Genomic DNA, 19,888 nt, shown 5'->3' on the forward strand with positions numbered 1-19,888 from the left:
GCAGTGCTGCTTCTGCCAGAGTAAAAGGGCAAAGACTGGACTTTGTGTGCCTTCCATCTTGTGAAAAAATCTCCAAGGGCTTGAGTTAGAGCTTGCCTCCTGTTGTTTGAAGTCTCAGGGACAGAAAAGACTTCTCTCTGCCAGCACCTGGAGTCTCTGGAGAGACTCCTACCCCGACAAGTGGTGCCCTATCCAGTCCCTGGGCCCTTGAAAGGAAAGCTGGTGGAAATCCAAAGAAATCGACTTCGGACGACTCCGGACTGACGCCGCTGCTGAATCCGGTAACGCCGCCTGCACCTGATGCCGTGACCTTTGCTGGAACGCGACGCTCTTCGCAGGCCCGACGCCTCAGCAGCCCCGCTGAAGTCCGCGACTCCGTGGAAGTCGCCGCACCACGTCATGACCGACGCCACTTGAAGTGCACGGATTCAACGTTTCGCACAGACGGCGCGACTCCCAACTTCTCGCATCGGCTTGGTTTCACTCTTCACCAAAGGTACTGTACTTGGGGGTCTACACGACTCCGTGTCCGGCGCCGCTGGTGTCGGCTTGTTGGGAACGACTCCGTCACGACACCGTGTTAACATCTCATCGAAGCATTTTTGTTTCTAAACGCTATTTTTGAGTTTAATCTTTAAAAATTCATAACTTGACTTGTGTATGTCGGATGTTTGTCGTTTTGGTCTTGTTTTGTTTAGATAAATATTTCCTATTTTTCTAAACCGGTGTTGTGTCATTTTGTAGTGTTTTCATTAAGTTACTGTGTGTGTTGGTACAAATACTTTACACTTAGCACTCTGAAGTTAAGCTTACTGCTCTGCCAAGCTACCAAGGGGGTAAGCAGGGGTTAGCTGAGGGTGATTCTCTTTTACCCTGACTAGAGTGAGGGTCCTTGCTTGAACAGGGGGTAACCTGACTGTCAACCAAAGACCCCATTTCTAACAGCTAGTATGCACTATTTACGTGTTCCCTTGTGTGAATACCTTGTAAATATATTGTCATGTTTCTAGCAAATGGCTAGTAAATAGTCTGTCCTGTGCACTTTTGCATCAATCTCTGCAATCTTTACACCCTGATATTAAAAGCATCTAGTCGCTGCATCATATTTCTGGTATAAAAATTCCAGTTGTGGGCCCAGTGGGGGGAGCGGGGGGGGGCTATAAGTCATCTTATTGCAGCTTTAGAAACAGCGTGTGAGACGCTTCATAGAATGTGCGCCCTATAATTTCAATTTTTCAGGCAGACACGAGCAAACATTTGTGCAATGTTTGAAATCCCAGAGATTAGTACAGGCTTTATGCAAGTATACTTACAATTTAATTTATGCCTCACAAAAGGAAAGTAATCGGTACCGGCATGAAACATAAACTTAATATTTTCACCGTTTAACTGAAGCCAATGTGGCACAAACAAACAATATTTGCTGGGCGTATGAACGTAATTTCTTGAACCGTACAACTTTGCCGATTTTAAATCCACGGATTGAAAAATTCACAATGAAAGTCAAAGCAGGTGTTACATAGAATAAAAAATAAACTCCAGCCTTGCCACTGTGGAAAAAACAGGAAAAGTCAGAGAAGACAGAGCTAGAGGACAGGAGTTTGGTCCATGACAGTGACGTAGGCTGGTAGAAAAGACGACCTGGATGTGGTACCCAATGAGCCATAATGACGGGGCCTCGTGGGAGATGTACAGCAAAAGGGAACACTGTTTTCTTGTGTTATTTCTGGTGATTGTGTTTACAAACAGATGCCTTTATAGATTATTGCTCTACAGAGTGATTGAAAATGCATGCAATACATACTATTCGATCGCCTGACATATCTTGCTCATATAGGGCAGCGAACACACATCGAGGAAGGATTCCCGGGCCGCCTGGTAAAGAAACAAAGCAGGAGTTAGAATGGTGCGTTCACAAGCATCCATGTCTGCAGAATAACATTCATATGGCTTTCAGAAGAGACAGCGGCCTCTAGCACATAAAGAGACAGCATGCAGACCTCTATGATAAAAACTATTTAATGACACGGAACCTTCCACAAGAGTGTCTCCTTGCAGTGTTGTGGCCCCTTTCCCCAAATCTGCTTCTCATTCTAATGACTATATTGGACCTCCTGGAGCAGCTGGAAGGTTGTAACCCATAAATCAAGCTGCATTGCATGGTAACATGGTGCTACCATGTTTAATGAGGCATACCAAAGCATCCTGTATACGAGGGCTCTGTGTTTTAGCTGTTTCATTTGCAGGACTCCAGACTGGAGTGGTTTAGTTTGTACTTTACAACTGTATGAAAGGTGGTAAGAAACAGAAATCCTTATAAAGCACTACACTACGATTATCTGTCTTTTCCACTGCACCAAGGAGCTCGGCCAAGTAAAAGGGCAATTCCAACACCTGATGAAAGCCTTAGGACAAAGACCTCTATCTTCCAACCATTAAGCTGAAGTCAAATGCCCTGTATTCAAGCCTATTCACTGCACAAACTCTCTTTTTTGTAAGGTCATTGTTAGAGTAACTTTGAATGTCACCAGAAAACACACTGGAGATTGTGGCCTCCAATTACCTAATGTGAGAAACTCCATCTATTTTGCATACTTCCATCTGTTTTTTTTCCGGTCTCTGGATTTTTGATAGTTGTAGCCTGGAGTCTGTCAAACAGGCCTCAAGCCCAAGAGCTCTATAAATTCCGTGTGCATGTGTCCCACCGCTCTTAACAAGATACCTCAGTCCCATAGTTTGTCCCTTTCATTATGCTCCGGGCTACTCTGGACTCCGAGAAGGTTTTCCTGCAGTCCCCATTATTCCATGATTAATTTGGACCTCAGGTTTGTTAAATGCATCCAACACTAACGATTTATCCGAAATGTAAATTGCACTTCACTTTTTATTCTTGCATTGTAAATGTATTTAAACCCTTATAACCTCATACACGTAAAGTTGTACATAAAAACATCAAATTGAAACATAGAGGCAATCCATAACACCACAGCATTTGAAACATTTCCATTTGAAAACAATATATTTAAATTCTCCAGATGACAGGGGAAAACAATAATTAGAATATTCTCTAATCACAAGATTAACTTTACTCGAAACACTCAAGTTGATCATCGGGTTTGAGAAATCCATTTTAGTTTTGTATCTTTTAGAACATGGCACATTGTGTGCCTAATCCAACCTCAGTGGCCCAATGAGAATCATATTGTGTCAGAGGCCCATTCAAACCTACATTACACCTCTACCCACAGACCCAGTTTCCCATCACATCTATTGAGAGTTATTGGAAAGCATCTGTGCTCTTCGCTCCAAAGAAACATACACAGCGATCAGGAAGGGCAGAGGTAAATTAGCCTTGGAGTATTACTTGAACAACTGTTAATGGACAGAACAGATTAGACTTGGTTCCTTCAATAAGATGCCCTGTCAGTACTTAGAATCTCGGATGCACAGCAAATTGGCAAGTAGTAGTATGATCCGTTTTTTAAGAACTGGTTTGAGATGGATGCTGCTGGTTCACAATGGGAGGTGGATGGCTCTTTATCACTGAAGTTTTACCCTGCTATATTGGATTTCAAAACACAAAATCACTCTGTGATAATTCTAGTCCCACTGTGCACCAGAAATGCATCAACTTGAAGTGTAAATAGGAGTGGGAGCCAGTCGTTGTTGCGAAGGAAAAGTCCTCTACATGGTAATGGATGTGCACCCCTGCCATGAGTCCCCCACGGTACTGTTGTCTGGCTCTCTAATGCTGATTTTTGTTGTCAGAGGCAAACATGGATTATGCATTTCCTCCATGACACAGCCCTGTCCCAGGGATTGCGTGTTGCTGGATCGGGAATTGCACCCGAAGTGCTATCTTAATAGTTGTGGAATGCTACTGCCTTCACTGGGAGTTAAGCAGCACGAGTTGTGTGGTGGCATCATACCATGTAGTGATCAGAAAGAGTGAACAGGTCCTTTTTTACCCTGTCACCAGAGTGAGGCCTGCAGGCTCACTCACCTTTTTAAACGTTCAGCTGCTGTGTGCTTAACTCACTCTTGACCTACATCTGTTAGATGTAAAGTGCTGCACAGCACAAGAGCGGTGACTCCGTGCTGGATGTATGTGTGCCTAGGAGGAGGCAATACCGGGATAGACCAGTGCTGTACAGTACATGTGTGGCAAAAGCGTGTATGCATACCGGCAAGGGATACATTACATGAGAGATGTAATGCAGTGCGTACGCAGTGAAAGCATGCGCTGGGTGTATGTGTGCTCACAAGAACTACAATACAAGAAAAGATGGAGTGTTGTGTAGTGCACATGGTGAATGTGCAGGCTGGCAATGTGTGTGTTTGCAAGTAGCACTCCATGTCACAATATAGAATGGCCACAGTACTGAACAGTGTACACAGACCGATTGCATGTGCTGAATGTATGCATGTCTGTGAGGGAACAATGCGTGGAGGTAACAGTACTGAATAGGTGTGTGTGCTGTGCCCGGAGAACTGAAAGTTGTAGCCCGTGGGTCGAACCAGCATCAGGACCTACCCCGACCTGTCCCATGGACTCAGAAGGACATCGAGGGAACATCACCACAGAGCTGGAATCGGGAGCATCAACATCAAACACCCCCTTCATTTGGGGACCAGTGAACTTGTGTGCTGACGGAAGACAAGGAGCACCTCCGATCAGTGCTGAAACCAGCTGTGCAGCTAAGGGAGAGCCTGCGCCTACTGGGTACTGCCACACATCCTGTGGGCAGACAGACTCAACCGCATAGTACTGGAGCATTGAGAGTGCCTGGGGTCTGGACACCTGCTGGGACACTAAATGGTTCCTCACTGCTGGAATGGGTAGCACTTGTAACGGGCCTACTGGACCCCAGGGGCTCGCTGCTAAAGATGCGGTGGCACCACAGGCACTTTTGACTGCTTTGTAAAAGTTGGAGTGGACTCTTGAGTAATGCCTGCTAGTGAGCATTCCCTAGATGCTGTCTCCAGTGAATGGAAAATAACCCTGACCACATGACGAGGAGTGGGTGAGACAGGAATTTTCCAGTGAAACACAAAAGCCCCGATATCAAGGAGATTGTGTTATTGCTTATAAATGTTGTTTTACTTCTGTGAATGCCTAGAGTTAGAAATACACTTCTTTTTAATATAAAAAGAAGTATTTGACTGAACATTGATTTACTGATTTTGCTGTGTGCATTTTGATTTATCAGCCGTGCTCACTATCCTGAATCTACACTTTCTCTCTTCTTTCAGCAGGGCTTTTACAGGAATGTCCTGAGGAGGTAGTGGTGGAGGTGCCAGATTTTTCCTGTGCACTGGCCAATGACTGGAAGAATTCTACTGCCCAATCCTAATAAATTTCTTGCTGTCCGCTGGCCTCGTTTTGCAGAACTTCCTCCTTGTCTTAATGCAAAATTACCCAGGAGCTCCTGTTTACTGTGGCGGGACCAAGCTGACAACAAGCAGGCTTCTTGGACACTCCCATACATGACACGGCCAATACTGGCTTTCTTTCCTACTGTGGCCGACGTTTAACTATCTTGGAGGGTCCTGGGAATCAACTCAAGAAGCCCTACTTGGCATTTCTAAGTTTAAAGAGTTAGTACTAAAGCTGTCCTTTGTTCTGCCAAATGTTCATGTCCATTGCCAGATAGTTAATTCCAGCTAAAGGGTCATATGTTAACACTTACTGGCCTTTCCTGGGCCCAGAGGCAAACCATTGTCACCTCAGTCAGTGTTATTACCTCTTCCAGCTAAGAATGTGTATTTCAGCACTGGAGGTGTGATGAGCGACAGAAAGAGTTTAACACCATTTCTGACTCACACAGCCTATAGTATATTTTTAGAAAGTTTTTGGCTTAAGTTATCAAAAATGTATTTTTTCACGATTAGGTTAGTTTTAAAAAACTAAGCAGGAAATACCTTTGAAGCATATTTCTAGCCCTTTTCAAAGCTGAGGTGAGAAATAAAGCTTTTACTCTCGCCTAGGCCTCTCAGGGAAAGATCAGGCCAGGTCTACAAAGTAAAACAGCTTTTCAGCTTTATTTCACTGTGGGGGCACACTAACTTCAATATTTTTATATATTAGCACCCTGCCCTGTAGGCCTGCAAGGCAAATTTAGCGGTGACTTATGAATATGTACAAATAGTGTTATCCTTCATGACAAAGGCATTTTCCCCTGCCCAGCACATTCATACTGCAGCACAATGGTGCTCCTGGCAGAAATATATTTTTGTTATATATGTGGGTGGCGGAAATGCACACTGCAGCCCATATGTGACATTTAACTTTCTATGGCATATGGGCAATTAAGGTATCATTTACAATGGACTTATAGGGAAGTTAAATAGGCCAAATAGGGTGTTCCAATGTACAGCACGTGATTTAGAGTGGGAAGCACAGGCACTTTACTACTGTTTAGCAGTGGTAAGGTGCACAAAGCCCTAAAACAAGAAAAAGAGCATCTAGAAAATGGAAAACATCTGGCATGACTATGCAGAAAAGGCAAATTTGCTACAGTATTGTATTTTTTTAACAGGTTACAAATTAAATTATTATTTGAACAACTGATTGGCGGCATCATATTTACTTTCAGGGCATCTATGCGTGAAATCTAGGGTCTATGAATGTCCTAAACATTTATATATATAGGGCAAACATGCCTTTTGCCAATCAACAATGGTGATTTCATACTTTTTAAGGTACTCCATAGGAGTCGCGCATAGAACATCAGATTCAAGTGAGCCACTGCTAAATACACTTAAAAAAGGTCGATAATGACCTGGGCACAGTGGGCCCAAGTGCAGTTTCTGCACAACTCGTGAAAGGTGCTTGTATTAAAACTGGAGCAAATACACTAGCGCTTTGGTCTTAATGATTCCAAATGAAACTGCTGTGTGAAGTTCATGAAACATGTACAGCACAGGACTAAAATTAGAACTAGCACCTTGAAAGCTTATAATGTCAATGATCAGTGCTCAACCAGTTCTGCAATCTTGCTTCCAGCAGAGCCGAGGAGATTGATTTTGCCATGGTAGCTACACGTACTTGTAAACTGGAGCATTGTCCTCAATAGAGAATGAAGCTCAGAAACGTTCAGTAACCTGGGGACCAGTAATACGTTTCATTTGATTACCTGAAGTTGTTGTACAGTTAACCTGTTTGACTCACAACAGTGCATGGATTCACTTAGTGCGTCCTATGCTGGCTTTCTCGTTAATGTAGACTGTGTAGCCTGCAGCAGTGATCTTTCCCTCGTTGTTTCAAAACTACTTACAAACTCCATGCTGTGAGTTAACTTTTTATTCAAGGTATGTGTTTTGCCTGGGATGCTGGGTGTGGGGGTCAATCAAGTGCCTTCTCGGGAACGCACGGGGGAGGGGGAGCAGTGTTAAAAGGTACATCACTGATGGGGACTATTGGTGATCCAGGGAATTTGAGAAAAAAAACATTTTGAATAATGTGTATCAAACGGGAATATTAAAGTTTCGTATTTTTCTTTAATATCAGCTTAACGGGGCTCTTTAGTTAATTTCCAAACACTTTCAATTTTGGCAACTAAGGGAATTTGAGAATCATTTCTTCAGGGTTACACAGCATGGCCAAGTGGGGAAGTCAAGATTAGATCCCAGGCCTCCTGCATTCAAAATCATACACTTGGTAAATCGTCCTCCCCACACTAACAATTTGCAGCTATTCATGGACTTCTTTTTGTGTTTAATTTTTCAATCCAATAAAATGAAAAAAATAAAGAAAAAGGGCATTTAACAAGATGCCTGGGTGAGTTCAAAAGTCCAGTGTTCGACCTAGGTTCCCTTGTGTTCAAGGTGAACTACACAAGGACATCGCCAATTTCTTTCACATAATGCGTGCAATGACGTTCTTGCAAAGTAATTTTCCCCAAATAGCACCCTGTCTCTCACCATATTATTGGGTTTCTTGATGGTCTGTCTTGCTTTCTTTAAGGACATTTCTAAGGCCTCCTGCAATACAAAAGAAAACAGAATACCATTTCAAACGAATATTGTACGCTATTTCTCGCCTCGACTTCTCCTTCCATCTCACTCCCGATACACAACCTTATTTCGTTCTTCCCTTTTGTATCCAGCAGACAGCTGCCTAGATAGCTGTCTGCTTTTTGGTTTGATGACATCTGACAGCATGGAATAGACTTTTCTTTGTTAACAGTCGCCCATTGTCCTTTTAATAAGAGTTCAGGATGCTGCCACATCTCCGCACACATTTCTACATTTCTACAGAGATTGTTTCATTACTTGAAGATATGCGAGGAGAAATTCCAAATACATATTTCACTGCGTGTAATGAGTGAATGCAAATGACATGAAGGATACTTCCACTCCTCTAGTTTAAAATGTGTGGGCGACAAGCTTCATTTTATGTATTGACAAGCTTCCTCATATTCTCTGGAATATCATGGATGGTCACACCGAGCTTCTCACTAGAACTCGAAATAAAATTATAAATCAAGAGCTTTGATTTATAAAATATTTTTTCTAATACTCCACTTTATTTTGCCATTGTGTGATTATAGGTCTGTCCCATCACCTGAAATGCACACAGTCAAGGTGCCACAATGATATTTCCTATAAAATTAGATAAATATTTTATATACAGAGGCCATATAAAAAACAATTTCAATTGTAGGGTTCACTAATACATGCTAGTTTTCTGAGTTCCATTCCAGAGAAATTGACGAGTTATTTGACGAGTTGCACACCATTTTTTCTTGTATAACAATCCCTTATTGAGCAACAAATAAATTAGCAATTTTTAACGAAAGAAAACACATGTAGAATTCTGCCAATGGCATACTGAAATATGGTGGATAATAAAAAGAAAGAAAAAAGATAAAAAATTGTAAACGATATGACCATTAGCCGAAATACACACATAAAGAAACTTTTTTACCATTGCAGAATATCATATTGCATTAGGAGTGCCTCCTTGGTTTAGTCAACAAATTGTGTCTTCCTATGGGACTTTTGTGAACAGTATGGTCCATTGTAGGCTAAAAAATAGTACTTCTGGATTCGGTTAAATTCTTCTTGCAAGTTTTTTTTAATTTGAAATTGCAGCTAATTCACGATGTAGAGTGTACAGCTGCAGTGTCAAGGTTAACTGAAGCAGTAATCGACAGTCTGGAAAACCAGCTGTTTAATGTTATTGGTGTGGAGTTGCTTGTTGGAATTAGCTTTAAATGATTACAACAAGGGCTTAACTTAATTCTGTACCTAAGAGGCACCACCATGAGACAAAAATCATTGACTTCATCAAGGAGGAGTTCCCAGTAAATTAATAGATTATTTACAATCAGCAAAGTACTTGCACCTCTCTAGCAGCAGGACGATAAACGTAAGTGAAACTAAAACTAAAATTCATTATTATTAAACCTTATATTTCAAGTCATCTTTTAATATGGTCCTCAGGTTCCTGACAAAAAACAAAACGTGGTCAATATGTTCACCTTTTTCCAGTTTTTATAAGACAAAAATAAAACTATGGCATCACAGGTGCGTGCATTTTAGAAGATTTTATGATGGGAAACACTGACGCTAAAAGTTACAGCCGCACGGTTTAGTGGGAGGCTTCCTCGGCGCTAAGCATGCTTTGTGATGTAAATGATGTGAAGTGGAACAAGTGGCCAAGCCAATTTACCTTTGAGCTCAAAAAAGATTTGCAATAACAGTTGATGTGACCGCAGACCCACAACACTTTGCATCATGTAGCACACAACTCTGATAATGCTTGCACAAAACACTGATAATGCGTGCATGGTGGGCATTCTGGGACGGGAACAGCATCAACCGATTGACTGCAACAATAACCTGTACCACAAAAAATGTAAATGGCCGCTTACAGAAACTGTGTTAAAATTGTGTGGAATGAAAGGAAGTGGAAACATTTCAACATTTTTTAAAAACATACATAAAATGCACTAGAAAGCATGACCCCACCCCCGAAAAGCCATAATGGAGGTTCTAAAATGCAGACAGAGACTGCAACTACTGCATATGGCTAAGACTGAAGATAGGAAAATACTGCTTGCACAGGGAAAACCTATAATACTGAGGGTGACACTGGAGGAAGGGATCTAACAAGGGTACAGGCTAAGCAGAGACAGTCTACTGAGAATCATTGAACAAACTGGACCCTGCCTTGAGCCAACTACAGATAAGCTGCACATAAAGCCAGCTCATGTTAAAATACTTGTGGTGCTCCGTCTCTCTCCGACCACAGCACATGTGCTTGAGTTTCTGGGGTGTTATATAGTGCACTATCTACATTCCTAACACGTTATGGAAACAATCCTGTCTACTACAGCACCTCAAATTCACCAACACAAGTCACAATCAGCAAGAAGTCATGACGAGCTTCTAAGCCACAGCGAACTTCTGGTGGCCTTAACTTCATACACTGCACACATATATGTGTAAATGTACAAGAAATATGTTCTGAAACATGCTACATCATGTAGCAGTAAAGTACCCAGGGCTTACTCAAGGCAAGATTATGATGGCTAGACCTGTCTAGTGGTAGATTTCTTTACCACCCCAAGATTGTCTGTGACATTATCATTGCATGTTGCATATTACATGACCTAGTTTTGACAGGGTCATAAAGCATTAACGTCATGCATCACTTTGCAGCAATGTTACTGGTATATGCTGTCACATATCCCCAGGTCAATAGGCATTATAACGTAAGTTATAGTAACTTAAAGGACCAATCTTTCATGTTACCTGGCAAACGACCAGTCTGCATTCTGTTGCAAAGTCGGTACATAATTTGTACTGCACACTGTGGCACGGAGCTGCTTGTTGCATGCCCCTCCACAGTCAACAATGAAGCAGAAGATGGAAATGGCTGTGTCACACCTTGTATGAGACCCAAAGGGAGGGGTGGTTGAGTGTATCACCTCCAGCACATCAGCTATCGCATGGAGATCTACTGCTTCAGGCATTTGTCACTGCACTGTAAGGGAATGTGGCCTGACAAATGCAAAGCCTTAGCCATTGTTGTGGCATCCTGTGTGCTTTGTCATGTTGATTTGTGAGAAGGCTCCTCATTCTGAGACGCATTCTACAGCCATGTAGCTTTTGTGTGAAAACACCAATATAATCAAGGTATGTATATAGGTGTGTGGGTGTGTATATATGTGTATGTATATATATATATGTGTGCATGTATATATATATCTATATATATATATATATAATATATACATATATATATGTGTATATATATATATATATACATCTATATCTATATCTATATATATATATATATATATATATATATATATATATATATATCACTGTGCAATAGTTCACAGGGCCATGGCTCGAACCATGGTGTATGGCATCTCCCATACATCCCAATTAACTGTGATAAATGTTTCCGGTCTAGGGGCTGAAAGTTCTGTTTGGAGGGAATGCATTCTGCATATGCAAAGGCACATATTTGGAGAGGAGGTGACATTTACGCATGTGACCAGTAAGACTTTTAGTTACACATTGTTTTGTGTTGCATTGCTTACCTGATGTTGGCTCTCCTTCAAAGTTTGCAGCGTTCTGACTTGGCCAGGCACACACCAGCATAGCAGCAATCACAGAAGCCACATGCTTGTATTTGGCAGTGAGCTGGCTGGCTCTCTTCATCATCACCTGTTGTCAGGACTACTTTGCAGTTTTGCACAAGCTTCTCTTTTGTGCGCCACTCCATATCATGCCAACGCTTCTTCAGTCTTTCCACAGTCCTCCTAGTGGGCCCACTATACACACCTTCCTGTTTGTCATTTCAGAAAGCAGCTGTTTTTGCAGTAGGAAGTTTTGAGGACATAAAGAAAGACCTTTTCTTTTTGTTTCGTTACTGCACTTATGAACATTTACACATCCTCCAGAGTGCATTCATTTTCCCTTCCTTTCCTGAGTATTCTTGGTTTTCTGGATCACCCCTGGGTTAGGTTCCTGCTCCTGGCTCCCTGGATCAGACATTTTGTGGTAATCCAGAAAACATCCATACTCACTGATGCCTCTCCAGCACCTTACAATAACTTTCATGCAATTCTTGCATTATTTTTCTAGCCTATGGCCTCATGATATGCACAGCAGATTGCAATATCTGTAAATTTGGCACAGCACAAAAAAATCGCTTCTCCCAATGCAATGCAGCTGCTTTCCACACAGGTTTGATCCCCACGCAGTTTTATAATATTGACGCTCATTTCAAAACATGGGAGCTTAGACGTTAGAGAGATCAAAATCTGGACACTGCATATGGTGATCTGGGCATAATGGTTGTTGGGGACAGATTTCATGGTTTTTCTTTGACATGTGAATGAATGAACAGTTGTGGCTCGTGCTATTTAGAAGGGGTGGGGCGGCGGGTGCGTGGGGAGAAGAATTAAATTAAATAAATAATAATTTTTGTAAAAAAAACACTTACCTCCACTCCCGCACAGCTCCTCTGCCTCCTCCTGTCTCGCTGCAAGCAGGCACAGGCTCCCAGCTTGCCCTGCGCCAATCCTGATGCTGCTTAGAGCAGCGTTAGGATTGGCTGAGAGCGCCCTATGCAGGCTCTCTCCAGCCCAGCATTTATGTTGCTGGGCTGGAGAAAGCAATGTGCGCATGTGTGTTTGGCTGGCCAAACACACATGCGCTCTGCTGTGCACTCCCCCTCTTTGCTCTTCACCCCGTGGCCCCACCCATTTTCCCAAAATATGATCATAAACATAGTTTATGATCATTTTTTGCGAAAATGTTTGCAGCTGCTGCTGCTGGCGGGGGGCGACGCTCCTCCGCCCTTATGGAGGAGCCGCCCCTGTGAATGCATAAATGAATGAATGAATTTAATATTTGTAAAGCGCATTAGGGAAATTTTACTGCCATCATGTAGTTCAGTCTTCCCTTGTATCCTTATGCGGATACTCTTGCCCTTCTGTTTCTTCACATGTCATGAAGTATTGGAACAGTTTTATTAATTTGTTGCTTCAATTAATAAAACCGAATACAAAGAAAGGCAGCACGCCATGGACCAAGAGTCAATATCGTGCATAAAGAAGTGAAAACACGAGACAAATGAAAAAAAACGAAAGTTCGTACTACTGAAACATGGTTTTTCTCACTTTCTAACAAATAGGCATTTCAGTGAAAAACGCTCAAATGAGACAAGACTTCTATACTTCAGCAATGTTTCTGAAAGGAAATGCTTCTGTGCTTCTGGCCAATGGATCAATAGGAAGTTCAGGGTTTTAATACACAAGAGAGTGGGCTATATCAAGAGGACATTTTGAAAAGCAAGGGTATATCGAGTCCACGCTGAGGATGGAAGCATTTGAGCAAGGCAGTAGAAGAAACTGTCATTGCTCTTTAGGCGACCCCAGACAGTACTGTCTGCCAAAGAAAGCAAGCTGCAGAGGGCATTAAGGTTATTGGTACAGGATGGATGGGTACGGCTAGGAAAATTGCCCTATTGTGTTCAGGGACAGTCGGCAGCGCTGCAGCTCTTAATGAATTAATCATCCATTTGTTTTTTTGAGAGAACAATTTATAAACCTCGTGGTAAAAGCCGAGCTGCAAGCCTCGTGGTGGAGGAGGGAGGCTTCTGGCAGGCTGTGATGGATGTCAGCATTTCTTTACTATCAGAACTAGAAAAATTATTTCCAGCTCTCGAGAAGTCTGCCCCACCAAAGTTTCCTGAAGGGTACAACATCAATCCTGGGACACGCAGAGAGAGCCTGTGTGCTACGATTTCCTTACTGGTGCATTGCCACTGCAAGGCAGTGTTGGCAAACGTTATGTTGTCTGCAGAAGTAGGAGCAGGCAGGGACACGTGCAGGTGGGAGGGGCCCACTGTTTGTGAGTGGCCCGCTATCAGGCCATCTCCCTGTGTCACACTGTGTCTCTCAACAGTAATGTGCGGCACTCTACACAGACCACTGGGAACATTTTCTTACCGCATTATCCACAGTTAGGGTGTGATCATCCTTGCACTTTCCAAATCTATTGGTTTTGCCAATTGTTGGACTTGCCTCTTTCTCCAAGGTCACCCCCAAACATTTTGCCTTCAGACCTCCTGTTTTTGCTGACTTTGTTTTTGCTGGCCTTATGACTCTGTGCACTTTTCTGCTCCTAACCAGTGCTTAAGTGTTTGTGCTCTCTCCTTAAAACATGTCAGATTGGCTTATATCTAATTGGAATATTACATATTTTGTAAGTCCCTAGTAAATTGGCACTACCTGTGCCCAGAGCCTGTAAATTAAATGCTACTAGTGGGACTGCAGCACTTATTGTGCGGCCCACTTAAGTAACATTTTAAACATGTATCAGGCCTGCCACTGCAGCCTGTGTGTGCAGTTTTAAACTGCTTATTCAACCTTGTAAAATAAATCTTTTGCCCGACCAAAACCTTCCTTTTGAATAAATATAAGTCACCCCTAGGGTAGACTCTGGACAGCCCAGATGGGAGGGTGCAATGCATTTAAAAAGTAGGACATACTTTTAAGTTTTATATGTCCTAGTAGTGAAAAACTCTTAAAATCGTTTTTCATTACTTGATGGCTTACCTCCCCATAGGATAACATTCTAGTTGCCTTATTACATTTAATAAGTGTAATTTCCAAATGGGAGCAGATTTGCAGTTATCGTTTGGTGTCTTTGGAATTGTAATGAAAAATCCTAATTTAGGGATAAATTATTAGCAGCGCTTTCACATTAAGCCATCTGCTGGGTTGAGATTCTGCACTAGCGTTTCCTGCTGCTACTGTGTTTCCATTAGTGCAAATACACCTCAAATGTGTATTTTTATAATTGCTCTGGCGAAGCCCGGTTGAGCCACCTTATTATCTCTAACAGTTATTAGTGCTTTCAGGTTTTTCTGCTACTTTGTTTTTATTAGTGTAAACACACCTTGGAAGTGCGTCTCTAAACCCCCGGCCAAGTAGCCTTCTTATCTCTAACAGGCATGCTCAGAACACTCAGTTTAGACTGTTCCAAATTTGTAAATCTATTTTCATGGTAGTCACGCTAATCGAAGGTTATAGTTCTTAATGCATAGTGCCACTTGGTTTCAGTTAGGACTGTTTGTTGGTTTGACATTGTACATCCCCTTAGTCTTTCTTTTATTCCTTCACAGCCTGATGAGCAATTCAAAGCATGGATGATGCCTTCTATTGACTAATAGAAAGGGTGCAAACGGTTTAGGTGCCACATAGTGGATGTTTTCATGCTATTATAAGGGCCACACAGACTTCTTGCAGGTGTGGCCAACTTACCTTTGTGGGTAAGTTATTTGATACATTGTATTGCGATGGCATTTTATGCTAGTAGACTCAATTTGTTTTAGGCAAAGTTACTGATACATGATTGTTAGATCCTTGGGAGTCTGCTATAAAGGTTAATTATCCTGATGATGACCCTAACCTAAATTAGCTTATGGGTCATAATGTTGACATTTTTAGAGTGGACTGGCTGTTCCCTAGAGAACAAGTTACTTACTTTCGGTAACACATTATCTGGTAGAGACAAAATATAGCTGCAAAAATAAGGAATCCGCAGCTGGCAGTCTCTATCAGATAGAGTTAATTAAGGACTTCAACAACCATTTCCTTGGATGTTGCTGGATTTGTTTATATCTTGTTTGCAGTCATGTACATATTTTGTATAGTACCTGCACAGTTTTTCACTTAATCACTTCCACTGCACCTACTGGAACACCTAGGTTTTTACTATATTAAACCAAATTGAGTATATGTTTCAAAGAAAATGTTTGATGCTAATAAATTTGTTCACAATTGCGGGTTTATGCACAAACATTACTGTGCATGTTTAGGGTTATACTTCCCCCTTCAGGATCATTTGTGTTCCATATAGTATTTAGCTTATGGTGAAGTCAGATTTTAAATTACAATTTTGAAAATGCCACTTTTAGAAAGTTGATATTTTCCTGCCTTAGCCACTTGGTGCCTGCAGTCTGTCTCTGGTTCACATGACTGGATAGAGTTGACAGTTAGGATTTGTGTATTCCTTCTAGACAGCCACACACTATGGGGAGCTTAGGTGTGGCTGGATGGGCCATCACTGGCAGGATGGGAGAGAGAAGCTGGGCCCAGCCCCACTTACACTTGAATAGGCTGTGTCCTGTCTCCACACAAAGACTGTATAACCCCTGTAGTATTCTGGGCCAGGGCTAGAAAAGCAGGGCACCTATGCTATTCAGAGGCCTGCCTGTAGAAGTTTCTCCCCACTTCAAAGGCATAACTGGGCATTAAAACTGGACCTCAAACATCAACTCTTCAGTACACTTCTGGACCTGTGGATATTCTGCCAGGAAGAAGGACTGTTGTGCTGTTGAAAGGACTGCCACTCTGCTGGACTACTGCCCTGTTGTGCTGATCTGCTGCCCTCTTGCCTGGATGAGAAGGACTGGACCTACATCTCTTGAACCCAAAACCCAGAGAGACTCCAATGGCTAATTGGTTGTCCTCCTGAGCTGAAGCCTCAGGGACATAACAGGCATCCACAAACCTTGCGCCTGCATTCTGCCATCTATGAGCCTACCCTTTGAAGTGGTACCACTCCAATCCTTCACCCTTGGAAGTGGGCTTAAGGTGATCTGTCAGCCTCTGTGGACCCAGCAGAGCTGACATCTCCTCGGCTGCGCTGCACAAACCAGAGCAGAACGGATGCATCGCATCTGCTGCCTGGATTCGACCCGTCGCAAAGACCTGCATCACTGCTGCAGCCCCATCAGAACCTTGCATCCCTCATTGACAGCTGCCTTGATAATGACATTGGACTCCACATCCCAGCCTCGCAACTCTTTGAAACCGACGCATCACCCCGACTGCGCACCGCATCCTTCATGCTGTGCTTTGAATCATAAGCCCCGTCGATGGGGTACTTGATGACGATGCAGGCCCTCACATCACAACCTTGCTGTATCTTGGAATGGACACATCGCTTTGGCTGTGTGATGCATCTGGGGTATGGATCCTCACAACGCTTTGCAAACCAGGATTAAAAGTACTCTCTCCAGCAGGCCTAACTGGGTCCCTGTAGCTGGCCCACGCTCCATCGATGTTGGCCTGAACTTGTGACCTTGTTCTGGTCCTGCATGACCAGAAAACCACAGTTGGTGCTTTATGCTTTTTGGCGCTTTTTTCACTAAAGCTATAAAATTGCATATCTCCATTTTTACTAATTGGATTTTTATCGTTTTGGTCTTGTTTTATTTACTGAAGAAAGTTCAAATTTTCTAACTTGGTATGGGATCTTTTTTTGTGGTGTTTTCACTATACTACTCTTTGAAGTATTGCAGAAATGCTTTACACCTTGCCTCTAAAACCTGACTGCTCTGTGCCAAACTACCAGAGTGTTGAGCAAAGGATATTTTAGGGTTACTTTTGCTTCACCCTGACAAGGATTGTGGTTGCTGCTTGACCACAACACCTTACAACAATGCTTGCTTGTTTTGCCATACTTTATTGCTAAAAGTATTTCAAGATGGCCACTCACGCTTGTGCTTGCATGTGCCCTAATGGACGTATGTCTGGAATACTTTTTCTCATAAAGTATAACAAACCTTTCCAAGAAGGCCCTCCAGGCATCAGCAGCTATACACATGCTTTAGTGGTTATCTTGGAATGATTTTTGTAATACTTTGACAAAAACTATTCCAAATTGGTTGCCTGTGTGTCTGTAGGCACGCATATGGACTGGCAGCCACCAAGGAATGATTTTTGTTATATTTTGACAAAAACATTCTAGGATGACCACTGTGTCTCAGGATATTCTTTTAACCTGGTATAAGGACATGGGGCATATGGACCCATGTGGATGCTCCTTCCACTGTTACCGCGCAATCGTCTTTCCTGCAACATTTTTGGGATGTTATAGTAAGAGAAAAAAAGGACTTCAAGTGCATTTATTTATTTAGCTGTGCTGCCCCTCATTATTTTAATAGCTTGTAGAAGACAAGCAACCATAGCTTGTGTAGTGGCTACCCTCATGGTGTCATAATATTAATATAAAGGAACACACATTCATGTGTTTACACTTTCTTTTTTCAAAATGTTGTCTTCACTCTCATACATATGTCATGTTAACCCAATGCATCAAGGCTTTTACACCCACCGCATTCAGTTTAATATTTATTTCCTGGTTTCAATGGTCAATGAACAGAATTGAAAATGCCCATTTCAACATTATGGCCCTCATTCTGACCCTGGCGGTAGACTACCGCCAGGGCCAGGGTTGGCGGGAGCACCGCCAACAGGCTGGCGGTGCCCCGCAGGGCATTCTGACCGCAGCGGTTTGGCCGCGGTCAGTGCAGGAAAACCGGCGGTCTCCCGCCGGTTTTCCGCTGCCCAGCAGAATCCTCCAAGGCGGCGCAGCTCGCTGCGCCGCCTTGGGGATTCTGACACCCCCTACCGCCATCCTGTTCCTGGCGGTTCACCCGCCAGGAACAGGATGGCGGTAGGGGGTGTCGCGGGGCCCCTGGGGGCCCCTGCAGTGCCCATGCCAATGACATGGGCACTGCAGGGGCCCCCGTAAGAGGGCCCCACAAAGAATTTCAGTGTCTGCATAGCAGACACTGAAATTCGCGACGGGTGCAACTGCACCCGTCGCACAGCTTCCACTCCGCCGGCTCGATTCCGAGCCGGCTTCATTGTGGAAGCCTGTTTCCCGCTGGGCTGGCGGGCGGCCTTAAGGCGGCCGCCCGCCAGCCCAGCGGGAAACTCAGAATTACCGCCGCGGTCTTTCGACCGCGGAACGGTATTCTGACGGCGGGACTTTGGCGGGCGGCCTCCGCCGCCCGTCAAAGTCCGAATGAGGGCCTATATGTCATAAATGCCTTTCACGGCAGAGTTCCTTAATGTAAATTTGCAATGTGCAAAATAAACCATTAACATTTATTTCTTTGTATCCCAGTTTTTGTCCTACCCTCCCAGAACCACTGAACAGCCAAGAAAAAATAAAAACATCTTTGAGGAATGTCCGCTTTTCAAAACAATAGGTATGCATTGCAATCAAACATTAGCACAATCACAATTGCATTTTTTCAAAAGGAACGCATTCAATGGGAAAAACATACTAGAGGGGCTAGTATGATAACTATATCAAAATACCTTTGACTCAGAACATTACTATATTGACTAAAAAATGAATCAGGCAATAAACGTCCCAAATGAAACTTTCAGGAATACTGGCAAACAAAACTAATAATCAAGATTCAGAACAGGGCAACTGATTAATCAAACAGTGGCAGCAGCTTGGTGTTCAGTAATCTGATCTATATTTTAAAGTGTATGGGCACTGCACTGATGGGCCAGCATACTCCAAAGAACAAGGCATCAAAACCTCTTTGAAATCCTTGCACATGTTAATGGAGAGTCACTTCAGCACTCCATCTAGGCTGATGTTCTTGAGCGCGAAGAAAGAGCATTTCACTGTACTCAGCATGGTTCCAGAAAACTCCCGTTCTTGCGCTATGATGTAAAAGGCCCATTCGTGGACCCATGTGAACTGAAAGCTCCATACCCCCAGCACACACCTTTGAGTAGCTCTTTCAGCTTGGCTGAAACAGGGAAGCTTTCATTGAGATTACTGTCTCAGCTGGGGGGCAAAGCGGAAACCCGTGTTTGCCACAAGTTCCCTCTTGACAAACCCCCAGTGTGTCCCTTTAGGCTGTTTTCTGGATTGAGAAAATCCCACTACCTTCATGAGTTAGAGAGTTCCCTGGCCACCGGTTCCAAGTATAGTGCCCTCTGCAGTTGATCTTTCAAAAAGTTGAGAATAAGAAAGAAATGAATGCCAGGGAGTTTGAGAGAGAGAAGTTGAACATTTCTTGCCAGGAACATGAGTAGAA

General features: G+C 43.0%; 1 protein-coding gene across 2 annotated transcripts in view; it reads right to left on the reverse strand.

Annotated features, from left to right (window-relative positions):
* AOAH (acyloxyacyl hydrolase) overlaps nucleotides 1-19,888 on the reverse strand; it is an 845,303-nt gene that overhangs the window by 681,224 nt on the left and 144,191 nt on the right. For both annotated transcript variants that reach the window (XM_069215577.1, XM_069215569.1), the window contains exons 5-6: nucleotides 7,924-7,983; nucleotides 1,805-1,875 (exon numbers count right to left, since the gene is read on the reverse strand). In XM_069215577.1, coding sequence (XP_069071678.1) covers nucleotides 1,805-1,875; nucleotides 7,924-7,983 — 131 coding nt within the window. The remainder of the gene's footprint in view (nucleotides 1-1,804; nucleotides 1,876-7,923; nucleotides 7,984-19,888) is intronic.

Source organism: Pleurodeles waltl, chromosome 2_1, assembly GCF_031143425.1.
Source record: "Pleurodeles waltl isolate 20211129_DDA chromosome 2_1, aPleWal1.hap1.20221129, whole genome shotgun sequence".
In the NCBI taxonomy this organism is placed as follows: Eukaryota; Metazoa; Chordata; class Amphibia; order Caudata; family Salamandridae; genus Pleurodeles; species Pleurodeles waltl.